This window comes from Dichomitus squalens, assembly GCF_000275845.1.
Source record: "Dichomitus squalens LYAD-421 SS1 unplaced genomic scaffold DICSQscaffold_28, whole genome shotgun sequence".
Classification (NCBI taxonomy): domain Eukaryota; kingdom Fungi; phylum Basidiomycota; class Agaricomycetes; order Polyporales; family Polyporaceae; genus Dichomitus; species Dichomitus squalens.
Window position 1 is genome coordinate 68,103 of NW_006766910.1, and position 27,183 is coordinate 95,285.

At 54.3% G+C, this 27,183-nt stretch overlaps 8 protein-coding genes across 8 annotated transcripts; 5 read left to right on the plus strand and 3 right to left on the minus strand.

The window, feature by feature from the left end:
- Positions 1–267: 267 nt before the first annotated feature.
- On the minus strand, positions 268–750 carry DICSQDRAFT_12800 (uncharacterized protein; the record flags this gene model as incomplete). Its single annotated transcript, XM_007367725.1, has 1 exon — positions 268–750. A coding segment is annotated over one exon (483 nt), but the record flags the coding sequence as incomplete, so codon positions are not given.
- A 1,934-nt stretch (positions 751–2,684) lies between these two features.
- On the plus strand, positions 2,685–3,227 carry DICSQDRAFT_39311 (uncharacterized protein; the record flags this gene model as incomplete). Its single annotated transcript, XM_007367726.1, has 1 exon — positions 2,685–3,227. A coding segment is annotated over one exon (543 nt), but the record flags the coding sequence as incomplete, so codon positions are not given.
- Positions 3,228–4,905: 1,678 nt separating this feature from the next.
- Positions 4,906–6,533, plus strand: DICSQDRAFT_128276 (arsenical-resistance protein; the record flags this gene model as incomplete). The annotated part of the gene is made up of 5 exons (XM_007367727.1): positions 4,906–5,029; positions 5,080–5,223; positions 5,283–5,710; positions 5,779–6,177; positions 6,267–6,533. The coding sequence occupies 5 exons, from the start codon at positions 4,906–4,908 to the stop codon at positions 6,531–6,533; spliced, it is 1,362 nt and encodes a 453-aa protein (XP_007367789.1).
- A 3,135-nt stretch (positions 6,534–9,668) lies between these two features.
- Positions 9,669–12,384, plus strand: DICSQDRAFT_108803 (uncharacterized protein; the record flags this gene model as incomplete). Its single annotated transcript, XM_007367728.1, has 17 exons — positions 9,669–9,751; positions 9,824–9,915; positions 10,034–10,145; positions 10,210–10,219; positions 10,286–10,303; positions 10,356–10,381; positions 10,436–10,461; positions 10,528–10,562; positions 10,627–10,651; positions 10,734–10,745; positions 10,825–10,840; positions 10,902–10,941; positions 11,031–11,131; positions 11,218–11,277; positions 11,351–11,436; positions 11,538–11,734; positions 11,925–12,384. The coding sequence occupies 17 exons, from the start codon at positions 9,669–9,671 to the stop codon at positions 12,027–12,029; spliced, it is 1,044 nt and encodes a 347-aa protein (XP_007367790.1). The 3' UTR covers positions 12,030–12,384.
- A 448-nt stretch (positions 12,385–12,832) lies between these two features.
- DICSQDRAFT_64966 (P-loop containing nucleoside triphosphate hydrolase protein) lies at positions 12,833–14,807 on the minus strand (the record flags this gene model as incomplete). The annotated part of the gene is made up of 4 exons (XM_007367729.1): positions 12,833–13,238; positions 13,299–14,212; positions 14,333–14,674; positions 14,733–14,807. Coding segments are annotated over 4 exons (1,737 nt in total), but the record flags the coding sequence as incomplete, so codon positions are not given.
- Positions 14,808–15,245: 438 nt separating this feature from the next.
- DICSQDRAFT_148499 (uncharacterized protein) lies at positions 15,246–15,537 on the plus strand (the record flags this gene model as incomplete). Its single annotated transcript, XM_007367730.1, has 2 exons — positions 15,246–15,339; positions 15,401–15,537. The coding sequence occupies 2 exons, from the start codon at positions 15,246–15,248 to the stop codon at positions 15,535–15,537; spliced, it is 231 nt and encodes a 76-aa protein (XP_007367792.1).
- Positions 15,538–16,134: 597 nt separating this feature from the next.
- DICSQDRAFT_156277 (high nitrogen upregulated cytochrome P450 monooxygenase 2) lies at positions 16,135–18,584 on the plus strand (the record flags this gene model as incomplete). The annotated part of the gene is made up of 10 exons (XM_007367731.1): positions 16,135–16,176; positions 16,250–16,580; positions 16,653–16,733; positions 16,800–17,031; positions 17,105–17,128; positions 17,187–17,261; positions 17,331–17,490; positions 17,552–17,796; positions 17,858–17,947; positions 18,022–18,584. 10 exons carry the CDS (start codon positions 16,135–16,137, stop codon positions 18,401–18,403), a joined length of 1,662 nt encoding a protein of 553 aa, XP_007367793.1. The 3' UTR covers positions 18,404–18,584.
- Positions 18,585–22,236: 3,652 nt separating this feature from the next.
- On the minus strand, positions 22,237–26,260 carry DICSQDRAFT_128280 (uncharacterized protein; the record flags this gene model as incomplete). Its single annotated transcript, XM_007367732.1, has 16 exons — positions 22,237–22,368; positions 22,561–22,612; positions 22,785–22,883; positions 23,108–23,235; positions 23,413–23,471; positions 23,492–23,715; positions 23,788–23,834; positions 23,892–23,986; positions 24,066–24,091; positions 24,478–24,556; positions 24,604–24,752; positions 24,780–24,943; positions 25,075–25,184; positions 25,460–25,739; positions 25,806–25,887; positions 26,154–26,260. The coding sequence occupies 16 exons, from the start codon at positions 26,258–26,260 to the stop codon at positions 22,237–22,239; spliced, it is 1,833 nt and encodes a 610-aa protein (XP_007367794.1).
- Positions 26,261–27,183: the final 923 nt, after the last annotated feature.

The following is a 27,183-nucleotide window of genomic DNA, read 5'->3' on the forward strand; positions in this document are numbered from 1 at the left end:
TCTATCGCTGCCGCTGGTCCCTGCGGGATTTGCACGAGCTGATGTTAATGAAGAATGAAGTTGGTAGTGCCTCCGGAAGAGGAAATAGGCTCCGCTCAATGTGGCGAGGAGGAACACGACGCCGCCAATTACAGCTCCGAGCACTGCGCCGAGAGGTACTTTCTGCGAGGGCGACACTGTGGTAGTGACGAATAGCGTTGAGCCAGCTGTAGAGGTAGTGGAAGACGAGGTCGGAGATGACGAGGAAGTTATGTCGCTACTCTCGGTAGTGTAAATCAGGTAATCGAAAAGAATGTTGGAGTGATTATCGCCGTCGGCGGAGATGACGATCGTGTGAGGAGTGAGTTCGAGTGTGGTGTTGGAGTACACAAGCTGATTGTACAATGTTACCCCCGATTGGTCTGGCGTGTGGACGAAGCTTCCGACAACCGAGTCATCGATGGCGAACGTCATGTTGGAAGTTGTGACTGTCTCGAAGACCATGTTCGGGACGACATTATAAATGTAGACGGCAGTCCCTGTGAAGCTGAAGACAACCTGGGCCGGTCCGTTCGCTGGTGTTGAGTCATGCCAGGTTTGATTACGTATCTCGAATACATCGAGTACGCCTGCAGTCCAATGGGAGGTTCTCCAGTGGTCTGTCTCTGTAGCATTACCGGCATGCCATACCCCAGGAGGATCGTTTGGTAGATATTGGGGAATTACTCCGGTTGTGGGATCGCCAAAGGTGTCATCGACGGTTATGTTCACCAGGAGGGAGGTGGCCCCAGTCACGAGAAGAGAAAGAGGGAATATGGCAGGCCGTATGGCAACTTGGCGACCCGCACCGTCCGATCATCAGCATACCGCATAGTGAGGAATTCTGTATGGGCGTACCATTTGGATAATCAGACCCAACTGCTCGTCCACCCATTCTCCCCTCTTCGTTCTTGGAGGAGTCGTGTAGGGTCTTTATCGGAGCTCAGCGGCTTGGATCGTGCAGGGGTCCGTACAGTGAGATTCGCACGAGAGACTCGTACGATGAGCACTATATGCCAAGGACCGCAACGAAGCGAGTTGAACCTTATAGCTCGGGAGAAGAGCATCAGGGACTCTATGGTTCCCGCCCGGCACTGTCATGATATCAGAATCTCATCGCTCAATAGCGACGAACCTATACATATGATTACCTGTCCGAAAGCGACATCGCATGACGTTCGTAAAGCCAGCATAGGTCCATACTCCAGAGTGGGCTAGATTCAATGTAGGATTAAAGCACATGGTCGCTACAAGTATAGACCACATTTGCAATAGACAGGACTGTAGCGACAGCTCTAAGGGAACAGCATACTAGAGCAGGAGTAGAAATCCAAGTGAGTCCCAGCGCGCGTCTTGGGACACGATCGCGCCCGTTGATGTATCATGTCTGGTGGTAGGCAAATATACTGCCACGCTTCAGTCGATCACTCTACGACTGGATTTGCACGATTCGTGGTTTGTTTTGCACGCAATGTTGACTTGAGTATAGCTTGGTACGTTCTGACCGCGGGGTGTATATGGCCAGCGGTGAGACGGAGAAAGGAAGCTCCCTCGCAATAAGCTGGGTATTACGTGTTCGTGGTAAGAAGAGTATAGCCGCGAGAGTGATTGACAGATGGGCTCCGATCGGATCGGAAGGAAGTGTGTTAGTTATGGATGAGATCTTCCGCTTTCGTCGTCTTTGAGGGAATCTCTTGTCTTGTAGGGCACCGAGTCTTCCAATCGAAGCGTTTACAGCATGGTTGCGGTGGAAACCCTGGAGCTGTCACCAATCAGTAATGGAAGGCATCTCATGGTACGCCGCCTAGTGTTCTTGAAGAAAGAGTTGGGCGGGGCTAGTACGGACAACGGTACAGCACTTACGCTAGACAATATTCTTCTGATAATGCGAAACTCAAAATGTACCAGCGAAATGATTCTGCGCAACGTGTGATGTCATTCGTGGTGTGAACCTGCCTTTATCCCTTGATAGCGAACAATTGATTTCCGTCTCCTGCTGTCCTGCGCGAAAAGTAGAAACTGAACTCGGCGTCGCCATCCCATGAACCCCTGGTCTAGACGTAGGCTTGAGGCCAGAGCTCTTCATTCTGACTAGCTCGGTGAATCTTTGAGGGTGACTTTGTGAGGGATGAACCATATTTGCTCGAAAGCTGAACAGTCATTGTACAGTGGACGGAGCGCATAACCAAGGATATTGTTCGGCACGGACTGATTAGTGTCACATGGCGCCCAGCAGTTCCCTGTATAGCGTAGTTCATTAACGTTGAGAATCCATTTGATTCTGCAAAGTCATGATCATCTAGACCTGTTGCATCGCAACTCAGTTGACGTCACGAAAAACACGTCGCAATTGAGCGTTGCCATTTCCAATATCATGAGTGCGAATCATCCCTCCAAATATCAGACTTAAAAGCTAGCCTAAAGTTCTGGAGAGTTTGCCTGCCAGTACACCCGTTACCCTGATTCAACCACCCCATCCACCGATTCAAGCTACTCAGCCTTAACCACCATCACATACGGCTCTTTCGGTGTCACATAAGAACAGATGGATGCACTCGGAGCAGGCGCTAGGAGTTCCGGTCACCCAACTGGTAATTGCCCCTCTTCCTGCTTCACTGTGCGTCATATTGATGAATGTATGGGCGGGTTGAATAGTTGCTATACGGCTCGCTCTATTCACTTTCTCGCTTTTTATCGCCGCTGCCACTTCAGTGTTGGTGAATGTCACTGTTGATGATACATTTGGGGACCCAACGACCGGGATCATTCCCCAGTATCTACCCATAGACCCTCCGGGAACTATCGGTGCTTGGCATTCTGGCAATTCTTCTGAGCAAGACGACTGGACGACTTCGCATTGGACCCCAGGCATCCTCGACGTATTAAAGATACATAATCAAACCTGGCATGACTCAACCCCTGCGAACGGACCGGCCCAGGTTGTCGTCAACTTCACAGGGACTGCCGTTTACGTATACAATGTCGTCCCGAACATGGTCTGGGAGACGGTCACAACTTCCAACATGACGTTCGCTATCGATGACTCGGTCGTCGGAAGCTTCGTCCATATGCCAAACAACTCCGGGGTAACCTTGTACAACCAGCTTGTGTACTCCAACACCGAACTCGAACTCGCTCCTCACACCATCGTCATATCAGCCGAGGGCGACAGTCACTCATTCATTCTCTTCGATTACCTGCTCTACACGACCGATGCGGACAAAGCAGCATCCGAAACCCAGTCATCCAAGTATTCTACCTCCTCCACTACTGCCTCCACAGTATTCGTCACTACCACCATGTCCCCCTCTTCAAGGGCGCCCCTCGATACGGTGGTCGGAGCCGTATTCGGAGGTATTTTTCTCCTCATCGGGATAGCACTAGGAGTATATTTCCTTCTACGGAGGCGCTCTCTCTATCTCTCCTCGACCACGAATCCAACACCATTCAACCCACACCATGAATCAGAGAGGAGCGACTATGGAGCCCAAGACGGCGCTGGACCATCCTCACCTATGGCCTCCGCCCTCACCGGCACCTCGACTGAAGCACTCATGGATCGATATCTATACTATCCTGCAACGCTACCGGATGTGCCTACCTACGATGCCCCGGGGACATCAGAGCCGAATGATTTCAAGCAGGAGAGGTCCATGTACGGAGTGCCGAATACCCGCACTATCTCGTGGCACACCAGTGCAGCGGGTACTGAGACGGTGTTTCGGGCACTGGAGACGGAGGTTTCGGCACTTGGCAGGGAGCTTGCTGGATTGCAGACGGATGCAAAGGGAAGAAAGACTAAAAGGTAGTCGCGGGGTGACCAGGATGGGTATTGACATTGTGATTCTGCAGTACGTCTATGCGTTTGTTTCGGGAACATCATATTCGGAACCCTTCCGTTACAGCTCTAGCATGGTCGCGGGTACTGTTCAAGCGTTGCTCTGCATTACCTGGGTAAATATAGATTATGATCTGCCCAGATGGTTTACCGTGCTGATTATATGGTTGTGTGTGGCACGGAGCCATGCGCTGTTCGTGCTGTTAAATCCCCGTGTATTATACAGTCTCAGATTCATTGAGCTTATTTGATCGCAAGCAGTCAAATCGCAATGAACCTACGATCAGGATGTGAATAGTCTGTGATCTAGGGGATTCAGGGTCCCATAGAGGAGCGTAATAAACACCGATGTACCTGTAAACCTCTCTGTGCAATCCCGAAGTCTACAAGAAGTTGAGATTAAGAGGAGAGCGGACGAACTATGTCAGGGTATGAACTAAGGACAATCATCCGTTGGTCGCGGGTGCGATCATATGCAGCTGAAAATAATAGGCCTAGAGCTCGTAGATGAGCCGACAATCGGGCCGACAAGCCTTCAAGCTGCAATGGTCACATCAGCATCGAGTGTCTGCTTGCTTGAGGAAAATAAATCTGACTGACGAAGCAGCCTGCGATACTATGCCCTGCTCGTCTGCCAGTAGATATCAATAGGGGCCAGCGTTTGCTGACGTCAGAAAACCGTCTCATTCTGCGAGGGAGGTCGATACCTACGTCTAGCCTTGAAGATGACCACGTCGGCAACTTTGGACATCGTTCGAGTCGATGAGAGGCGACATGAAGTAAGATGCCAATGCCATCTTGGCGTCCTCAACAAGTCGACCAATAAGCTGATCTCGATGGCTCGAGTGCACAGATCATGAGCGTCTATGAGCCGCCTTGAATGAAGTCACGCCCCGAAAAGGGAAGGTGCAGCTCTGCCGAATTTGACGTCCACATTCAAAATCGGCGTCTTCGGAGCATGGGGAAGACTACCACGCGCTGGGGACCTAGCGAGTGTTGTCTTGTCTATCTCCCTCATTCTCACCAACGTCGCAAATACCACAAAAAATATGAACAGAAAAAAAGATATCCTCATGAACACATCCCCTATAGAAAATGATCAAACAGCCAGTGAAGTCGAAGCTGTCAACGACGGGCACGTCAACGTCGAGGATGAGTTCAGGGCCCCCGCAGGTAGCTCAAAGCCAACAGCACAACGCAAGCACTATATTGACCATTTCTAGCACTTTTGAACAAGCTCAGTATCCTCGACCGTCTACTCACCCCAGCCATACTCGTCTGCATGGTCGTAGGCGTCCTCATCGGCAACTACCTCCCTGGCGTCCAGGCCGCCTTCAGCATCGCACAATTTCAATCCGTCTCTGCTCGTAAGTCCTCATAGCTCAGAGTGACACAACGCGGATACGACTCTCACCACTTCTCTTAGCAATCGCAATAGGCCTCATCGTCATGATGTGGCCCATCCTCACCAAAGTTCGCTACGAAGCCCTCCCCGCCCTTTTGCCGACCCGCCACGCCCTGACCCACATCCTTCTCTCGCTCACGCTCAACTGGTTCGTTGCCCCGTTCCTGATGCTCGCCCTTGCATGGGCTGCGCCGCCAGACCTGCGCACGTACCGCACGGGCATGATCATGGTCGGGCTCGCGCGGTGCATCGCGATGGTCATGGTTTGGAACGCGCTCGCGCGGGGTGACAGCGAGTACTGCGCCGTCCTTGTCGTGTTCAACAGCATGCTGCAAATCGTACTGTATGCGCCATTTGCTCTCTTGTTCGTGATTATCTTGGGGGGCGGCGGAGGAGTGGAGAAGACGTTGCACGTGTCGTACGGGGACGTCGCGATCCCGGTGCTCATCGTACGTCCACATCATATGCCTTCAAATATCCCGTCCTGCTGTTGCTAACCAGCGCCGGTGAATTGTAGTACCTCGGCATCCCGCTCGCAGCAGGCGTCGTGACACGCTTCACGATGCTCCGCCTGACCTCGCGCCGCTTCTTCGAATCGACATTCCTCCCATACTTCAGCCCGCTTGCACTGCTCGGCCTTCTCTATACAATCGTCGTCATGTTCGCATACCAGGGCCACCACATCGTGCACAACCTCGGACCCGTCTTCCGCGTCATCGTTCCGCTCGTGCTGTACTTTGTCATCATGTGGTTCGCCACGTTCGCGTTCGTGTGGTGGTGTGCGCGGCCGCGGCCGCGTTCCGCCATGGTGCGCGAAACAAGCGCGAGTATGGATGAGAAGGAGAAGAAGAAACGGGCAGATTGGTCGTACGAGATGGCAGTCGTGCAGAGCTTCACGGCAGCCTCGAACGACTTCGTGAGTCTTGATTTCCCTCTCGGCGCTCGCCTGTCGAGATTCCTTACCTGTGTCTAGCGTCGCTGACCGTCTACCATTAAATTTGTCAGGAGCTCGCAATCGCAGTGACGATTGCGGTGTACGGCGTCGGCTCGGATCAGGCGCTTGCGGCGACGATTGGGCCGCTCGTCGAGGTGCCCGTGCTGCTCGCCCTCACGTGGGTCGCGCTCTTCCTGCGGCGCAGGCTGACATGGCATACAGGATCGGATGTGGAGACGGGGACAACACTTGCCAAAGAGGTCGTGAAAGAAGGTGAAGAAGCCAAGCGTGGAGATGAGAACTTGACGATCGAGAGTGGGATAGAGGAAACGCATTAGTTGCAGGTCGGGCGACATGCTACGTGATTCTTTCTGTAGCAGAGAGCACTAAGCATGCACCAAAGGCGTTGTAGAGTACACTTGACACTGAGAAAGGCCGGTATCTGTGGGGGCACCTTGTCCTGATCACTTGTGTTGAAACGGTACGTTAACATGACCCTACGATGGTTGGTTTGTACTGAAACAGACCACTCGTCAATACTAAGGCAGACACGACGACTCGCCAACAAAGGGGATGTGCGCACCTACGACTCGAACTTGTATGGCAGCGATATACGCATGACGATGCTCAAGTACCTATCGCGTCGTGCTCCTCCCGGTAGGAGTCGTAAAATATACCCTGGAGCGATGTATGGCGGCCTCCGCTACACGTCCGCAACATCTGAGACACTCACCTCCATCGCATGTCCGTGTGATGCATGTCAGAGACAATGGCATGGGGTGCTGAGCGGCCGACAACCGGAAGCCCGGCCCAGAAATTGCCGCAATGGGCGCTTATGGCATCCGAGTCACATCGCTCTCGACCATCATCAACTCGCTCGTTCGCTCAGCCGCTGTGCCCACTACCAAACTTCTTGAAGTTGCCGTCAGTGCTGCTATATTCCTTATGGTTCACCTAGGTCTCTCTCAGAACCCTGGCTGGCAACGCGTGTATCACTGGCGTAGATCGCCGTTGAAGACGTCTGGAGGGAAGGCATTCTCACCGGACTAGCTTGAACGGGGGATGAGACGTAGAAGTTCATGGCAGAGGCTGTAAAATAGGTGAGGATATGAGGTTGGTTTCATGATACAGACAAATTGCTTGCACAGTGTGGCAACTTGTCGCGCAGGTGGTCATCAAAATAGCTCTCAACTGCGCCTTCCCGGACAAACCCGTCGTTGGAGAGGAGCGTGCTGGCTATCTGCAGATCAAGATGAACGCTTTGCGACGCCTTGCTATCATGTTCATTGCTTGGCTCACGAATGAGATCTCAATCGCAAGACCTAGGGACGTGCCGTGATCAGCTCGTCGTCGTCCACGAATCCCGCCCCTCCGTGCTCAGGATCCCCGGGGAAGCCGCAGCGGTGTTCTCGGGCTCGTACTTGGCCCTGATCTGCGCCCACTGCCTTCGAGCTTCTCGAACAGCTCGTCCCAACGATATCTCCGCTCGGGGGCCAGTAGGACGGGGACGAGTTTCGAGCGCGGGAGACGGGAATAGGTTGGTCGGTGCGTGCACACGTCGCACGAAGATCGGCGGATGCCCTGGAAGACTAGCTGTGGTAGCCGAGGAAGTGCGAGAACCGTGCGATACGTTAGACAGTTCACGTTGGGGACGAGGGTGCGAGAGTGGATCGGCGGGCGAGCGGTGCAATACTGGGCCGATGGACGAGCGAACTGCCCCCCCCGCACCCTCCCGCTGAGACAGGCCTATTCTCGCTGGAGCGGATAATCGCGCAATCTGCACGAGGGATCTACCAGAAGAGAGAGCAGGGCGACTGTGTCCACCCGCCATATCGGCGCCGAGAAGGAAGATTGTGCACGACGTGCTGCTAGTGCGCACAGATACGAGATGCCGGTGAGACGTCCGACGCGCACATGGACTCACTTGGACTATCTGCCCATGGTATGTACTGGCAACGGGAATCGGGAGGGGCTCAGCGGTCCGAGCTTGCGTGACTAGAGTGTTGTGAGGAAAAGACTCCTACGGGGTTCTGTGCGCCACCGTCGCAGTTGGAGGATGTACGGCGTCGACACAATGCCCCTGCAACGGATCACAATGTCAGCGATGGTCTGCGGGAGATGTCCGTCACTAGATGCAGCAGTGTGCGACATGTGTCGCTGAAGCCCATACAGGTCCAGGAGCGCAGCCCGCGGCCAGCCCAGAAGATGCATGCATGAGTGGTTTCAGCAATCAGCCCGAATGGAAGACGTACCGAACGCAAGTAACGTCCGACCTAAAGTGACTTAATGGCGCGTTTCGTGTACCCGCGACGTCCAAAGGAGAAGGCTTGAAGTCGGCTCAGGCTTTTGCGACGGCACATGCAAGGTAACGGAGCGTGGCAGAGCGCATGTGCGACGGCAGTCGTCGAGTCGGTTTCGCCAACCGGTGAGATTGTGTATATACATACTACATACACTGTCGACGTTTTGTTCGGATGCTCGCGTAGAAACGTCCGGCGTGGTGCCGGCGGCGTCCGCAGCCCCCCATCAAACGACACCCAACGATCTCTTGAGTGCTGTCAAGCGTTGATATATGACGAGCATTTGGACGACAGAGCGCCCCGAGCTTGCGATTGCGTAGATGCTCCCGCGAAACGAAGGGAGACATGCTATGGCTTCCCTAGCTTTGCGTGCCTGTAGTAACAGTAGAACAACAACATTGAGTTTCTGGAAAGCAGCCAGCCAGGTCAGCTTAGCCCAGAATGGACAAGTCGAGCGGGGTGGGATGGGGGACTTGGGAGGATCGATCGACAGCCAAGCTCTGATGTGCCCGCGCACGCGTATACAGCGTTCGCGTCAAGGGGGACTCCGAGAAAGGCAGTTTGGTCGATTGTTCAGTCGCTATGTCGAGAGCAAAGAAGAGAGGATGAGTGTCCAAGGGGTCTGATATACTATGCATCCCGGAACCTGCCATACTTGACAGTCTCCAGTGCGCCGCATGAAGACCATAGAAAGGGGCCAACAAATTTTGGGGACGCCACCGAGTCGCCGACGACGTCGGGCACCCGTGACTCGGGTGAGGCGAGAGGAGGAAGCGGTCGAGGTACGACGTGGTGCAGATCTCAGATCCAGATCAGGAGCTCGAGGAGAGCGAAACAGGCGACTCGAACTTATCAGACCCTGGGGAAGCATTGATCAGTACAGACTAATTACTCTCTACTAGTCCATACTAGTCCATACTTGTGTCAGTACTAATCGCGGCTTGTCAATCGGGATCGGCAGTGGCTGTCGCAAGGGTCCATCCATCCTCCGTCGTGATATGCGCGAGCTAGTCTCGAGGCTATCGTCGAGATCATATATGTAGTACTCGTCTGCGCTGCCTTGTCACCCCATCCCCATCTCCCTCCCTCTGCTTATGCCCCCTGCACGCTACCGCCTCCGGTTTGGTCTGATTATCGCGCGCAGCATCTAGGAAGGCACAGGTCAAGTCCAAGATGTCTCTCATCCCGACGACACCCCATATCACCCTCGACGACACGCTGGGAGCCGCGTTCATAGGCCATTTTGTCTCCACTTTGTGCGGGCTTTTCTTCTCTCTAGTTTCACGCGTATCTCAGACAGTGAAATGTCCCTGCCCTCTTCGTCTCAGGCTGTATGGAATTACGTCCCTCCAAGCGTATGTGTACTACAGGGATAACCACAATGACTCCAAGTCCCTCAAACTCTCGGTGAGCCTTCCCAGTGTCCAGCGTGAGACAACAGACTGACGCGGTAACCGATCGTTTCAGGTTGCTGGGCTTTGGTGAGAACCCTAGCGCGGCTTTACTCCCGTCCACGAGGACCTTCGCGCTGATGTCAGGGCGCGTGAAAAGGCTCCTCGACACGGTCCATGTCGCTTTGATCACCGGAGCCATGTACTGGTACTGCATCACCAACTTCACCAACTTGCAGGCTATCCAAAAGCCGATATGGTGCGTATATGGGCACTGCTTCACGCTTACGGGCTGTAGGTACTAACACAAGCTAATCCCGAAGGCCGTTCACTGTACGCTGCATCTGCTCGCTGTGCGACGGTTAGCTATTTAACTGACCCTGCCTCACGATCACGTAGACGATGATCATAGTCTCGGCAAGTTCTCAGTATTTATGTCAGAACGCGCATTCACATGCCTTCGATCCAGAACATCAGCAACTCCATCGTCCGAGGGTGAGTACTCCAGTCCAATTCAACTCTAGAACGCGCCTTGACGAGACGCCGCAGTTGCTTCGGCGTCCGCCTCTACAGATGCGAGTCTCGATCCCTCTGCCATCCAATCGTACTGCGAAGCTGACGTGAACATGCACCACCTGCAGTGGGCCACGGGAACTGGTGGCTTCCGGCTATCATCGTGCGTCCCTCCCGAGCTACCGCGCGTCGCTCGGCCGCGAACTGACCCCGACGCCCGCCAACAGTCTGCCTTTTCCCTCTTTATCCTTCGTACGCTGCTTCCTGCTCCGCGCGCACTGCGAGTGAATGCTGACGTGCGCACCCTGATTGTCGATCTCGAATATCCGTTCAGTCGACGCTGCATGTGAGTCTCTCTGTGTGTGCGACCCACCGATGCTTGTGTTCTGATCCCCCCCTCCCCCTTACTTTCGTGACCTCTCCAGACTTCGCTGCGAAACTGTACGCTGCTCCCTCTCCAATCGCAGCCCTGCTCGTGACCGATCTGACTTTGACCCCGCAGCTGGAACGCGCATTCCTATGCCCACATCCAAGACTTCTCAGTGCGTCCACATCCCTCTCTCTCCCCGCGCCCTTCTAGCGGGCCTCCCATGATCGCGCTCGTGCTCACGCATGCTCGATGTATGCGTAGTGGGCGCTGTACACGGGCCTAGCCGCAGAGTCCGCCGTCGACCTCATCGTCGCCATCTCGCAGTGCGTCTTGCTGCGCAAGTTCGAGACGGGCATCCGCAGGTGAGTCCCCCCCCACCCCCCATCGCGTGGCTACGGCTACCAGTATCCGCGTCTCTGCACGAAGGCTTATGCGTGGCCCCTTCCAGCACGGACTCCGTGATCCGCGTCCTGATGACCTACAGCATCAACACCGGGCTCCTCACCAGGTGCGTGGCCGTGCAGCTCACCTTCGCCTGCTCCGAACGCGAGACTGACGGAAGCTCTCCCCCCCCCTGCCAGCTTCTGCGCGATCGGCGCAGTGGCGTCCTTCGCGGCCGCCCCGCGCAAGTTCATCTACTTCGCGTTCTACTTCGCGCTCAGCAAGCGTGCGTCTCCCCCTCCCTTCCCCTCTCTTCCCCTCTCCTTCTCTCCTTATCTCTTTCGCGCCAAATGATGACGGATGGCGCACGTGCTGACCGACACGCAGTGTACGTCAACTCGCTGCTCGCGACGCTGAACGCGCGCGGGTCGCTGCTCGGCAAGGGGTCCAGGGGAATGCGGCGCCAGCACTACAAGCAGGGGGCGTTCCGCGCGCCGACGCTCAGCGCGGCCGGCGAGGCGGGCCGACGCGAGGGCGTGAGCGCGAGCGCGCTCGACCCTAGTGGGTATGGGCCGGGTATCGAGGTGCGTGTTCGTGCTCGTGCTGGGGTTCTGTCTTTGTGGGGTCCCACGGTGTCTTTGTTCTTCTCCCTGGAGTGTGATATCGTCGGTTCGGAGTTTGCTTCCTCGCAGTCTATCTCTCCTCCTGCTCCGCCCTTGAGCGGTGGGCACTCGTCGACGGCGTGCTGATGGAACATACCGGTGGCTGCTGCAGTTCACGACCGTCATCTCCGCCGTGCCCTTCGAGACGGACAGCGTCGTCGGGACGACCAAGACCAAGATCGGCTCTTCGGAGCACTCGGAGTCGTACAGCGTATAGAACCCCTCTCGCGCGTCCTCGCGTCGGCTGTACGTCGTCCCTCGCAGCAGCTCAGAGCCTTGCTTTCCGCGTCTCGCTTCGTGTCCCGGGTGGGGCGCGCCCACGCCTCGTACCCCTCTCTCCCATCTCTCCCCCGCGCCGTTGCACAGCCGCGGCAGCGGCAGCAGTGCGCTCTACTAGCGGCCTCCCAGAACGACTGCCCTTCGTCAACCCCCCTTCGAAGATCTCAACTTCGACCTCGGGCCCGCCGTTCCGACCTTCTCGGGTGCGGCCGTACCGCATCCGCGGTCGGCGTCCACCAGGCCATTGCCGCGCGAGGCCAGCGTGCGCGCAGCCCCGTGGTGTGAGTTCTTCCACCTGCGACAAAGGCGCGTCAACTGTCAAGACCGTTCCTTCTGGGCGGAGGGCCGGGGAGGTGGGGATGGCGCGGCATGCTCACATCTACATACGTATCCGATCTATATTCCTCGCTATACGGATCATTGTGCACTCTCATCTTCGCCATCGTCGAGACTGTATCGTGCGTACCATGTTGCGCTTGTTATACTTTGTATCATAGCGACCGCTTCGCTAAAATAGATGTGGATGTTGCTTTGTCTGCAAACGTGCACCTCGGGATGAGCAAGTCGACCATAGCCTTGATCATCTAGGGCAGAATGGTCGCGCAGATGGCTGGATCCGATCCGCACGATGTGGGGCCGTGTGATACCTTAATAAAGTTGACCTACATAGAGCATAGATGTGGACCAATATCATACACCCCTCACTTACCAACCTACCCTACCATACGAACGTCTCCCCGCTCAACCCATGAACGTCGTCTCGAGCACCACGTCCTCATCCACGTCCATACCGAGTCCTGCGCGCACCCGCTCGGCCTGCGCAGCGCGATTTGCCGTCCGACGCGCCTTCTTCGCCTCCTTCTTGAGAACCTTCCTGCTTAACGGGTTTGCACCTGCCATGCCCCGCCGCGCGTGCTCATCCACTGGCGCATGGTAGTCGGGCACGTCGTGCGAGCGCCGGAGGCGTTTCGGGGCAGGCGGGCGTGCGTTGTCGTCGATCGTCACCTGTGAACGTGTCGCCTTATTGGATTGATAGGACGGGGCGTCGGAGGGGGCGAGCGTCGCGATGGAGAGCGTAGAGGGGCTGGGGCTGCGGGAGCGTTTGCGCGGGATGCGCGGGGCGAGGTCGTCCGACTCCATTTGTTTCCTGTCGTACTCGCGCGGTCAGCCACGCCGTACAGAGGGTGCGGCGAGGGCGAGCACTCACCCGTCCTCGTCCATGGACTCCACATCGGGGACGAACGCGTCCGGATCCTCCTCCATCTCCGCGTCCGCGCCCTCTCCTTGGGCGGCAGCGCCGAACGCGCCTGCATCCGCCTGGCCGAACAGGCCCGCGAGCTGGAACGGCTGCGAGAGCTCAGTGAGGATCTGCGCCTGCCCGACCGCCTCTGCCCCAGGCGCGACCTGCCCGCCACTCGTGCCCGGGACGGTCGAGGGGACGAGCGACGGGTGCACGCTGGGCGGCAGAGAGAAGTACGGGATCTTCTGGTGGTTCCAGTCCATGAGCACGTGCCTCGCTGCCGCGAGTATATCCGGGGTGCCGCCCTTCAGCAGCCGCCCCGTGAGCAGCGCGAGCATGGTGAGGAACTCCAGAGGAGACGAGTAGTCCTCCACGTTGTAGAGCTTCTTGATGGTGGCGGGGTCCGTGCGCGCGAGGATCTCCTCGACGAGCGTGACGGGGTCCTCGACGTCCTCGACCTTCACCACGTTGCGGAGGAGGAGGTTCGACTTGCGCGCGGACTTGCCGTCGTCGAAGTCGTCCTCGTCGAAGACGACGCCGGGCGAGTCGATGATGCGCAGCCCTCGCTCGAGCTGGACCGTCTGGAGCTCTTTGGTGTGCCCCGGCTGGGCGGCGACGGCGCAGACCTTGGAGCGCTTGAGCGAGTTGATGAGGCTGCTCTTGCCGACGTTGGGGTACCCGACGATGCCGACGGTGATGCTCTGCGCGCTGGGCTTGTACGCTTTAAGGAGTCGGAGGAGGGCTGGGGCTGTGGAGGACGAGAGGTTGGTGCGTTGGTTGGAGCTGGCGGACTTGAAGGGGAGGGTGGGGGTCGTATGTCGGAGGTAGCGCAGCCACGCTTCTGCGTTGTCTCTCGGGACAAGATCTACGAGCAATATGAGCTTACAAGGACTCGACCAGATTTAGCTACAAAGGAACGTAGGAATGGATGCAGGCCAGGAGAGACGAGGGCAAATATGATGGATGATGTTTGGGGCCAGAGGCATCGGCCAAGGGTGAACGGAACTAGATATGCGCTCACCAACTTTGTTCAAAACAAAGACCAAACGCTTCCCTTCGGCCTCCCTCCGACGTACTTCCTCCTCCACGAGCCTGCTGCGGCAACCTTCCGGATCTCGTGCATCCAGAACCAGTACGATGATGTCCGCCTCGTCGATCACTTTGTGAAGTGCGCGGATGTAGTGTCGGCGAAGCTGCTCTTTTGTCTTCGGAGCGCCGCGGGATGACGACGGGTCAGCAGAGTACGCTCCGTCGTCGACTTCTGAGGTAGATGCGGCAAGGGCGGCCAAGGATGAGAGGGTCGGTTCCGAAGCCATCTGGGCGTCGGGGTCGGCGCGGGGTGGCTATAGTTGGACAGCGGGTGAGCTACTGGTGTCTATGGGAGTGCCATTGCAGACATACGGGGCGAGCATGCTTTCCTGCATTTCGAGCCTTTAGGCTGGGTAAACGAGGGACACCGGGGTCCTTCTTGAATTCTACATACGAGATGATCAGCGATCGACAAGATTTATCTACGAAGGATGTACTGACTGGACTTGCTTGGAACGTCAAGCTTGCGGTGTTCTAGCTGAGCATGAGCAAAGTATACGTCTCATAATAAGGGACGCACTACTTGGGGCCATCGCTGGATGGATGTGGGTTCCGCTAGAGTGGCCTGTGGTGGAGGATTTCCGCAAGATGAGCAGGAACGATTTTCTCTGCCTGCTTGCGCTAACCCCATCTTAGGGGCATGTCCGGAGCGAGCTTCCGGACAGGGGTAGAATGGGCGTTTGTGCGGGTATGCATCTTTGCTTACGGCCGCTGTTGCCCCGCACGGCGCAAGCGGTCGCTGGGAAGTGGGCTTAGGCTTCTTGACCTCTCACCTCGACTGCTGCCCACGTACGGGATACCAAGCACACATTCTTCTTCACTGCAATGTCAGACGATATCGTGGGATCCTGCTGTTCCGTGGCTATTCTTGGGTGCTATGAGGTCTGCTTGGGAATCTGCCTTGACTTCATGAGCGTTCGTGAGTACCATCTTTCTAGTTCCCCGCAGCCTTCACGGACAGGGACACTCACATCTTGAAGGACATGCATGCACGGCGACCTTGTGCTCGTGTAGACGACGACCCTCTCTGGAGATTGATCCGAGCGAGCGAGAGCCGCTCGTTCAGAACACTGAGCCCGGTGCTCATCCGCCCATGTCCAAGGCCCCCACAGATTAAGATATCGATACCATACGGCAGATCATGAGTCCGCGAGGGACTGTAGGTGTGAGTTGCTCTTCGTTGTGGATCGTCAACTTCTCATGGTTGGTTACCCAATAGGTCTGTATCACTGTTAGAGCTTGATCATATCCCATTGCATCGTGAGCTCGTGTTCCCATGCAAGTAAGGTTGAATTCGCCACTATCTACCTGTGAAAGTCTGAGCTGTCATGTGAACTCCTGGCTGATACCCATCCCCTGCCCGATCCTGCTGCTGTTCGTCTGCAACACTCCACACATCACCATCTGCGAACAACACGCCCAGCTTGCGCGTGCCCATCAACGGTCTCCTATTGTGACATCGTCTTCCAAGGGTTCTCAGCGTGAACGCTCTCCTGACTCCTCGAGGTAGGCCACAAATCATACCAACTGAAACCCCGGAAACATTCCTTCGCGGCATTATGTAACCTGCGACATGAGGTACGTCTATAAATCCTGAGTCCCGATAGGCGTCATGTCACCTTTATCCCCGTTTGTGTTTCCCCATTTGTATTCCCCGGACGCCCCCAAGCATATATAGCTCGCCTGGTAGCCATACCCAACCGAACTTGGCGAGATGGGTTTCCAAGTTCTTGGTGGACTTGTCTTCCTGGCGTTGGTAAGTCGCACATCCAACTCAAGCTCTTGCCTCAATTGAAGAGAATATCGCTGACGGGACGGCCTACCCTCAGATCGCGCACCAGATCTTCAAGCGGTACGAGACCTACTCTATCCGCGCACATCTCGCTCTCCTCTTCGGGCCTCCAATTCTAGCGTCTGCACTACTGCCCTCTTCCTATACCTCCATCCATGCGCTCTTGCTTTGTGACCTGACTTATTTCGGCGCACTGATCGCGTTCGTCATTCTCTACCGCCTCGCCCCCTGGCATCCACTCGCGCGCTACCCTGGCCCACCTGGGGCGAAGCTGTCGAAGTGGTGGATGGCGTGCGTCAGCTTGTCGGGGTACGAGCATCTGTACATCCACAAGCTGCACGAGAAGTACGGCGACGTCGTCCGGTTTGGTGCGATTTCTCCTCCAGTCCCTCAATTCATCAGCGAGCGCGAGCTGACGTGGGCGTCGGACGCGTGGCCAGGTCCAAACGAGCTCTCGATTCGCTCTGCGTCTGCCGCGAACCCGATCATGGCCACTGCAGTGGGTGTGCCCAAGGGTCCTCGTACGTCCTCTTCCTTTCTGCTGCTCATTTCAGGCACACGGTCTCACCGTACTGCGCATGCGGCAGAATACGTCGGGCGTATGCTCAGCGAGTCCGACGCGAACCTGCCCCTCATCGGAGTCCAGAACGTCGACGAGCACCTCCGCCGGCGCCGGCCCTGGAACCGTGCATTCAGCGCAACGGCCGTAAAGGGCTACGGGGAGATGATTGCGAGGAGGGCGCGCCAGCTCGTCGATGCGCTCGAGAGACAGAAGGAGGTGGGGGAGGTTGTTTTGGGGAAATGGTTCAACTTCTTTGCGTAAGTCCGTCAATAGCTGGGAGGCGACGATTGTAGACCCTGATGATTGCTGATCAACGGATACTGCGTGCAGGTATGACTTCATGTGCGACATGGCGTGAGTCCCTGTGACTGTCTGCGTGTCTCCCCCATCTGTTGACGCAAGGGACATGTAGGTTCGGGGGTGGGTCTGAGCTCCTGCGGGACGGTGACGACGCGAACGTGTGGAAGGTCCTTGACGAAGGCATGGTGTAAGTGTCTCCGCTCTCCTATGCAGTCGGTCTTCGACGTCAACGTCAACGCTCATGGTCGATCTGCAGCGCAGGGACATTCCTCGGGCACGTCCCGTGGCTGGGCGTGTACCTCAGCCACATCCCCGCTGCTGTCGCCCCCCTGCACACCCTCATCTCTCACTGCAAAGCGCTAACGAGCAAGCGCATCCAGAACGTGTCCTCGCGTCGGGACCTCTTCCACTACCTCGTGCGTATGAGAATGATCCTCTCAGTACTCTCCGTCCTAAACGAAGTCTTTCTGCGAGTAGAACAACGAAGACCTACCCGAGAAGGGCGTTGTCCCTCTGCGCCAACTGACAGACGACGGCTGCTTGGCGGTCGTCGCAGGCGCGGACACGACGTCCAGCACGATGACGAGTCTCTTTTACTGCCTGCTTACGCATCCAGAAGCGTACGAGCGACTCCAAATCGAGGTGGACAAATTTTATCCTGCAGGTGAAGACGTCGCCGATTCGAAGCATCTCGCAGATATGGAGTATCTGAATGCCGTTATGTGAGCCATTTCCTTCTAGATACCCCGAGTAACTTTGGATTGACCAAGACGGCCCGGACAGCAACGAGACCCTCCGGCTCTATCCGCCCGTACCTACGGGAAGCCAGCGCCAAGTCCCGCGGGAGAGTCAGGGCGCCACCGTTGACTCGATGTACGTCTATGCTTTCTATGCGCTCCTCTTATTGTAGATATGACGTTCGCAACTGATCGTGCACATGCGTCTAGATTCCTCCCTCCCGGCACGTCTGTCACGGTGCAGGCGTTCTCCGTCCATCGTGACCCGCGCAACTTCTTTCCCCACCCTGACACCTTCTGGCCCGATCGCTGGCTTTTTGCATCGTCCTCTTCCTCATCGCCGTCTTTGTCGGCTCCCGAGACGTTCGTGCACAACGTAGACGCGTTCATTCCCTTCGCGCTTGGGCCGATGAACTGCGTCGGAAAGAACCTGGCGTTGCAAGAGATTCGGATGGTCGTCTGTGCAGTGATGCAACGGCTTGAATTTTCGCTGCGGCAGGGGTGGAATCCCGAGGAGTACGAGAGGGGATTCAAGGCACATCTTGTTGCGTCGAGGCCGGCTGTACCCGTCATGGTGCGCGTGAGGGGGTGAGTTGGGTGGGCTACTGCTGCTCAAGGGCGTGAATATATGTCTTTTAGCCACCGCTCATGAGTCGGTGTTGAGACGTCGATGGTCGATGCAATGCTACCACACTTGGACGAAGCATATACAGGTACACCTTTCTACGGTTGTGGCTGCTGCCATACACGATTCGCGAATGACCACAATTTCCATCCATCACCTCGCACGTACAGCATGTTCCTAGTGAGGCCAGGCCAAGCACTTGCCTTTGACGAGCTTCTTGGAGGTTGAGAACGAGAAGCAAGACAAGCGTGGATGACAGCCTCCGTCGAGAAAAGTGAGAGCCTCCACGACGCCAGAAGGGGCGGGACGACGACTTCCGAGTTACCCACTGATTCCGGTATAGTAGATTCGAAGTACCTATCTCATTTACAAAAATCAAGCACTGGACATAGAGAATGGAACAGAGGGAAATGAGGTCGATGAAGAGCAAGATTTGGGTTATGCGCTTGACGCTGCACAATCAGAGGGCATGTGGCTGTGAGTCTACCGTAGTTCAGACGGTGACCGATGGTGACGTTTGTTATCAAGATTGGTGGGCCGTTTAGCCGACATACGGCGTGGGGACTATTTAGCAAGACGTGTGAGTACCTAATAATCATAAGGAAAGAGAGGTTGACACGGCGAACCAACCACGACTTGTGTATAGTATGGTCTACAACGTGTGTTCCTGTGGCACTCCATTGATTTCTCCATCCGCTACTTCTCCAATCGCTGATTGATTGTGCAGTGAAGAGGCTTGTACCATGCTATCAACAGTTGCTGGTAAGGTAACGGAATCGGCTATGTCTGCTCTGCACGCCGCATCGAAGCCTGGGTCTTCTATGTCCCAACTTGCAGCTTCTATGCGAGCAGCAAGGGATCCAAGTGTTGAAGGGTGGCACAATGAACCAGCGTTGATGCTTTGTGATATGTGTAGATCATTGGAAGCAAGGCAAACAACGGTTTTTTGATGGGCCTCTTGAAGATCAAGCATGAAATGCGAGACGATCATGCACGATATACTGGTTTTAATCATCAGGAGGTAGGATATTGGGCGAACCGTATGTCTGCAGGAAGTAGAGGGACTTACGGAGCAATCAATGGGGATATCTCGTCTCCCGAACTGATATTAGAGAACTATTCTACAGTAAGTCTCACGGTTGAAGCTTTGAGACATCGCCAGAGTTGCAATCACCTGGGATAGCTGAGAAAGGGTTAGAAGAAGTACATTCAGCAGCAGTAATATCCTAGGCCATAATCAGATGAGAGCTACTATGAGTTATCCAGCGCTACTGCCTACCCAAAGTAAGCCATCCCTGTGTGCAAGTAATCAATACAAGGAGTGACGAGTGAGAAATATGAGCGAACCATCTCGCAACATGACCCCCATGAGGCTTTTCGCAGATATCGCGCTAACTGTCTGCTTCAATGTGCTTCCATGGAATGACAGCGTTGTAATAGCGATAAGCAAGGTGTCGGCTATAATGGTTCCAGTGCGAGTGATGACGGTTACTGTCATTGGGAGGGTGAAACCCTTGTTCCAGAAAAAGCCGCATCCAGGTACATACTTCTGCAATGAGTTGAATTGGAACCAGGTTATAATGCAAGTCTTCATCACATACTTTTGACCTAGGGAGGAGGGGTAATCATCCTCGCTTGAACAACCTAGTATAGGGTCGACGGAAATAGTGAAATTATATCCAAACTCGATCTGATGAGCCATATGCATTAGCAGCGACTATCAAAGAAGGGCATGACTGACCATCCCAGTTGCAACAGGCATAAATGATAGTACAAGGATCAGGATTGATACACCCCTATTCTGGCTCAGTGCAAATGCCCTTAGGCTAGCGAATACTGCAGAATATAGGTCAATCACCAAAAGATCAAGTCAACGACTGGCTCACAGGTCACTTACATGCGGGTGGGATTATAGACAGATATACGCAGACATAACCCGCCACTGTAAACCCAGTGCACCTGGAATGGTCCATTGTTGTATGAGGTGTGAATGCTCTATAATTGTGTCGCTTACCTCTTCACACAATTGTGGTGAGCAGGCAATACTGTGCAAGTAAAGATAATCTGCATACCTTTGCGGGCAATGCGCCTAATGTACATAGGGTGATAACTTGACTGATCAGATTGATATAGGTGTTACAGACGTATAAACAGGTAGAGAGTCTGCTGGCAGTTCCTGGACGGAATAGCTTCGCCTCCCGAGGCAGCGACAAGATCCAATCATATATCACCAATACTACAGAGACATATGCCAGTATTCTCCCTCCGGTGTAAGAAGGCTCACCTGATAATGCCATGTCTAAGCAGCCTTGTAGATACCTAAGAAAACTGTGAGAGGAGTTCAAATGTGGTCATTTAGAGACAAACCAAAAAGACTTCAATGTGAGATCGTCTACTGAAATTTCTGAAAGAGAACTCATGTCTGCAAGACGAGATATTGAAATGATGAGTACGGAATCAGGGATACGTGTGCCCCATATATATACTCTAGTATGTGTAGGATATATCTGGATACTCATGCAACAGGCAATGCGGCCTGGATGATCACTGTTTCATGTTTTGTCATCGGTAGATGCAGCTATATGCCTATCATCTGCTATGATACACATCGTATCCATGGATCATTCCGATATGTTCAGCAAGTGAATGATATCCGAAGTTAAGGGGGTGCAGGAACATCGTTCAACCGAGTCGATGTCTCAACTATCTTCTTTTCAATTATAATGTTTGTCAAAGGATGACAGCGAAGAATCTGGGTAGGATGCTGAGCGAGCTGGCCGACGTCGGGAACTGCGTCTCGGGAGGGCCGGCATGGCTTGTCACGGCGTGGGACGTTGCGACTTGCCCTCGCCCATCTTGTAACTCGTTCGTCCTTTACTCGCCCGCCCTACCTGATTGTGAACGCCCTAAGGTCACGGTTCAGCCTACCATTTCCATCAGACTCAGATTGGACCTTGCTTTCAGCTATGACCGGACACTCTTATGGCGCTCAAACAGTCGATTGCCATTGCTGACGTTTGGAGCGCGTGGTCCTTAGTGCACTGGCACTGCCTAGCTTGGGGAGGGGAGGGCGTCAAGCCAAAAGAATGACACTCCTTCTACAGGTGAGTAGATGCGATCGAGTCGCTGTGGGATGCAGGTAGTCTTCGTAGTGGGTAACTTTTGTTCCTGTCTCACCAGCATCTTCCTGGACAGCCCTGTCATAGAAGAGGAGCATGCTGTCCATGTGCACATTAAGTGCCGGATAGCACCTTTCCGACATATAGTCCTCGGTCGAGCTCATAAATCAGACCTTGATCATTGACCCCAGCATATATCAAAGGTTTATGTTTCGGGATTGGATCACAGAAGGACTGCAGACCCGCTCGGATCCTAGATGCCACCGAGCACAGCAACCGCAATGATGATCAGACAGGACGTGAGTGATTTCTTTCCCGTGACACCCTTTTGGCTCTCAACTGCTCCTAATTACACACACGTCGTTACGTTGGGCAAGAGAAACGCCTACCTCGACATTGAAAAGTGCTGTCGTGCCTTTCGTAATCGCACCGACCTCATGGCTTCGTGGACACGTGCATTTATTTAGGTATATTTGGTGGAAAGAGTAGCATGACTATCTATGCGCCATTGAATCTGCCCTCCCATGAGGCCACTACCCGGCAAGGAGATTTTGGCGCTAGGTGACGCGTCGTGTCAAATTCATACTTGCATCGCTCGAGTACCCCTCTGAGCACGGGAAATAGTTCATACATACACCTTTGTCGGACGATGTGAGGCAAAGACCACTCCCCTGCCGTATATCAGGTCAACTCTGTCAATCCTCGGGAATAGTAGGTTGCCCCAGTCTCTACCCAGCTAGTAATATTGAAAGCTTTTCCTTCACCTTCAGCCTTGTCGCTCGTAATTAGAGGGAGCGGATAATTCTGCAGTCGCTATTGCCATACATGGAGCTCTGTATGCGAGTCCCAATTTGAGTTGCGCGACACGAAATCCCGTAGGCCTTAATTATACAAGGTGTCGCTGTACCTGTACCTTTCGCGTCCTTCAGGCGGTCTCTGCATCACTGGTGCCCGCATTTAAAAGTCTTCCGTCACAGTTCACGCAGAGACTTGCGCCCTGCTGACCGTCACGTCATCGACCACGTCGCTTATCTCCCAAGTCATTCTAGGGAAGCCTCTGATGCATATATTCAAAACGAACTTAGCAATATGGTTTTGCAAGCTCTTTGTGGAACTCCTCGATTTGATTGGTCGGGTACACTTTTCATGCTTCACCTCAAGAGATTCCTGCTGATGAGACATGTCTCGCTCAGATGGTACATCAGGTTCTTAGGCGGTGCGAGACCTACTCTTGCATGCGTGAGCTTGTCTGGGTACGACCATGAGTATGTCCACGGGCTGCACCAAAAGTACGGCGACGTTGTCCGAGTCGGTGAGTTTTCTCCCACCTAACATACCCGAATCGCATGCTGACGCAATAGATGGATATTTTAGGCCCGAATTCATGGACTCCATCGGCCCTACGCCTCTAACCCCTCTACAGCTCCATCATGGCTGCCGTAGCGTGGGTGCCTAGAGACCCGCTTGCCTCTCGCTTTTACCTGATTTCCTCGCTCTTCAGTCCTCATCTCATTACCTGCGGTGGACTGTGTAGGACCGACGGCGAACCTACCTTTGCTCGAAGTACAGAACGTCAACGAACACCTCCGGAGGCACCTGCCCTGGCTCCGCGCGTGGAGCGTAGTAGTGTAGGGGTACGTAGAGACGATCACGAGGCGTGTGCGTCAGATCGTCGACGTGCTTAAGAGACAGAAGGGGTAGGGGAGGCCGTATTGAGGACTCAATAGTTTAACTTCTTCACGGACGTCCATCATAATTGTATAGAGACGAATGTAGACTGTGATGCCTGCTGATGAACGATTCAACACAGTCCTTTCGTTATCGTCTATGAGGCCTGGTGAATGTAAGGTCTTCTACCTTCACGTCATGGGATATGCAGCTCTCCTCAGGAACATGTACTTTCCATCGGGTATTCTCTACAGGGGGAGCATCATACCTGCAAGTACGTAGGATGAATCGTTTATCTCGGCGACAGGAGTTTCCAGGACCGTGTCGTCTATGTGAGCTGCAATTGAGCCCAATGCCGGTACGAAGCTGAGGCCAGACGAAATGATGCTCTGAGATGCACACAGTGAATTGTACCAGACGCAAATTTCGGAGCTTCTCTTGTAAGCATCTTGTAGATTGAGCATGAAGTGCGAGACGAGAACGGATGATATCCTGTGTAGCAGGGACCGTCAGGCTATAGCCAAGATTACACACTGCGACGCGTGACAAAGGTGTGAGACGCACGAGGTAAGGATCTGTGATGCTGTGTCGCCAGTCATGAGGTCGTGAAGCTGAAGCAGGATCAATTTGGGCGATGATCGAATAGCAAGCTAAGTATTGACGCTTACCGTGGGTTGTTGGAGCACAATGAGTAGCAGGATGTTGGATATCAAGAGCGCCCTTATCAGTGCCAGAATCAGATCAACTCTCGGTGCTGACCTTCCTGTAACTCACGCAAAATATATCATTCCTGAAGGTCATGCGTCAGCTAACGAGCCAATCAAACCACCGCGAGAGCGTACCGTTGCGCAGCAGAACCCCAATGAGGCTGTTCTCAGTCAGGACATGGGATACACGTTTTTAGGGAGAATGCCAGGTGAGAATAATCAATGAGGTATCTGCGACGATAGCACAGGCCCGATTGAGGATTGTGACTATAAAACGGAGTGAGACAACGAGTATTATTCCGTCTTTCTTGGGACTGACTACTGTAGTGGTCAACGTCAGCAAAACCTAAGTGGCGAGCTGAACAAACGGCATACGTATGCACAAGAGAAAGAGGATAGTCCAAACTTGGAATACATCCGTGGAAAATGGGGTCGACGACTTGAGCTCCAGCAAATTGATAGCAGAAATCCATCTGGAGTTTCCCTTTCACTACAGCAATGTTTGGCTGGGGGGAAAGACAAACCAATCCGGCAGCGAAAGGCATACATGTGAGAGCGAAGACGGATATCGATAGGCACCAGGATTGACTGAGTGCAAATGCCCGCAAGCCATAGAACACTGTCAACTGTAGAATTAATCGCAGTAGCATGACACACACTTTTCAGAAAATACCTGCTTGCGCAAGCATGGATAATGCGGTCGAGATACTTGTCACCCATATGATACGTGTGCAGCTGAATAAGATGACTCTCGTAAGCGCCGTTCGAGACTTTCTACGCTTGTGAAGGTACCCCTTCATGATCGTGGTCAGTGATATGTCCCTGTGCAGGTGAAATGAAAACACATACTTTACTAGACCACGGTACGAATACCAACAGCTGACACGCTTCATAGAGAAGGGTGATATACCGGTTTGCGAAGTAAAGCCAAGTGGAGAGAGACCTGACATTCCCTGCCCAAAACAGTCGCAGTTTTCGAGGGAGTGAAAGAACCCAGTCGTATACCACCACCACTAATCAAAGTAATTTAAAAATGCATTGGCACGAGAGGAGTCATACCAGACATCACAACGCTCAAGTAGAATATGACAGACCTAAAAGAAAGACCGTTAGAATTTTATCTTATGACCTGTGAATCACGTACATCCAAAAGTATGTCAAAACAATGGCATCTAGTGTCATAACAGACGGAGGAGACATCCCGAGGGGGAGAGGGATCGCGGCCGCCTGGGGACGAGTCTACGCCCCCGCAATCTGAGTTCATATATAATGTCAACGTTTCGGCAAAGATTGGAAGACCGCTTTCCCAATGTCAGAATCCGCACGACATCCATGATGGGACTGGAATCGTAGGTTTGGCTCCACGACAGTCACATGTTAGACATGTCGCCTGCGTGTATCCATGCGGAAAGCAATGGGAGACGTCATCTGCGTGGCATTCAAAGGCCAGTGCTAACGGCCAAAAAGCTCCATCGCGATTGAGTCCAATGTGTGAACAACCCCAAGGTGTCGCCGGTACATGCACGCACTCTGCTGGAAGGCATCAGTGCCAACTATTCCTTGATGTTCACAAATCTCCAATCGGTCACCATGGAACTCAAACCCGCTGAAGTTCTGGTCGATCGCCACCGTGAGGGGTTTCGGGGTATTAAGCAAGCAGTTGAATGTACAGATAGATCCAAACGCCAGACTTTCGAATTGCGGCGTCGGGTACGGCGAAGAACAGCCGAAGGCCACCCTGTCGTTACTCATGGAGTCAGGCGCCGACGATCCGATTCCGTCAGGTCCAAAATCGCCCCAGAGGCGGTCCTGTACCATGGAGTCAGATGATTCAAATTTATTAATGTTATGGACCAGCAGATGCATGAAGCTGACCTGAACAGTCGTAGTCGAACTCGATCCTAAGGCTCGCACGCCAGAAGTGCGCGCTGGAGGTGCTCTGGTCCCACCATCTTGACTTACGTGGATACATCGTGAGGGTTACATGGCATGCGCCTCTGATCGGAAGCTCCAGTCAGAAAAAAGAAAGGAAAAGTAAAATAGAAAGACTGTAGAATGAGTCTTGCAAGCAACCGTGTACATCATGCGCTTAGGCCGTGATCATTCATGATGCTTTGGTTTCTCTCGCCGGTGCACAGTGCCCAATCCAAATGAAGAGCGTAGATGGGTCCGATATATTGTGAGAGACATGTATCCGCCACAAAAGCACAAAAACACGCATACGAAGCAGCACGCAACGGAGTGCTAGGAGCATCATGGGGTGGTCCGAGCTGGTAGGAAGATGCGTCTGCGTCGACTGTTACAACGCAGGCCCATGTCGAGGGAGGCATGGCATCACCAGGCACCTGGTGCTCCCTCTCAGCAACAGATGATCCCCGATCAAGGCGTCGTGGAATTCTGCACCATAACGAGGGGCCCAGGAGTCGAAGCGCAGCCTGTTAGACGTCCATCATAGCAAGAGGTGCACGCCGGCCTCACCACTGTCGCCGACGCACGCGTAGTCTTCGCGCGTCGACAGGAGGGAGGTCCCATTCCTGCGTCTTCTCTCTCTCTCTCTCTCTCTAGATCCCTGTTTATTACCCTGCGAGGCCGTGCCTCATGGTAGGCGTGGTTTACATGTACTGTCTACTATGACCTGCGTCCTCTGATTCCTGTCGTGAGGCGACCGCGTCGTGAATCCGCCATGGGTGGCAAGCCATGCCCGCGAGGGAGTGAGGGAGCCCCGGTCGTCCCTTGCTGGGGTAGTTGAGGGAGCTCCGGTTCCTGTCACATATTGACCTTAGCTGCGTCGCCGCGGTCTCGGAATCTGGGTCAACAGGAGATGAACAAGAGTACGAAGAGGCTGAGGGAGCCTCGTACCCTCATTTCGACTCGCGAGTTGCCTGCAGGATTCTAATTTGGGTCTATTTTCGGGCGGGGCGCAAACGCGGACTTAAGACTGGAAGGGAGAGTTGCGGCAGACGGACCTATCAGTTATCGCGCATTAGCGCATGAGAATCGATTGCCGCGGCGACGGCGAAGGGAATGATGGCCCGTACAACCTTACCCAGGGTTGACGCGACGCGCAGCTCACAATAGCCCCGAATCATTAATCAGGCTGAAGACGGTTGCCTCGAAGCAAAAGAGCCACACTGTTCGGTTGCTCTGGTAATCTCGCACTGGGTGAGTGGTACCGCAGAGAGATTACAGAAGTTCGCTGTAATTTGTACCGCGCATACGGGGAGGTTGAACATAATATAGGCGCAACGGCCGT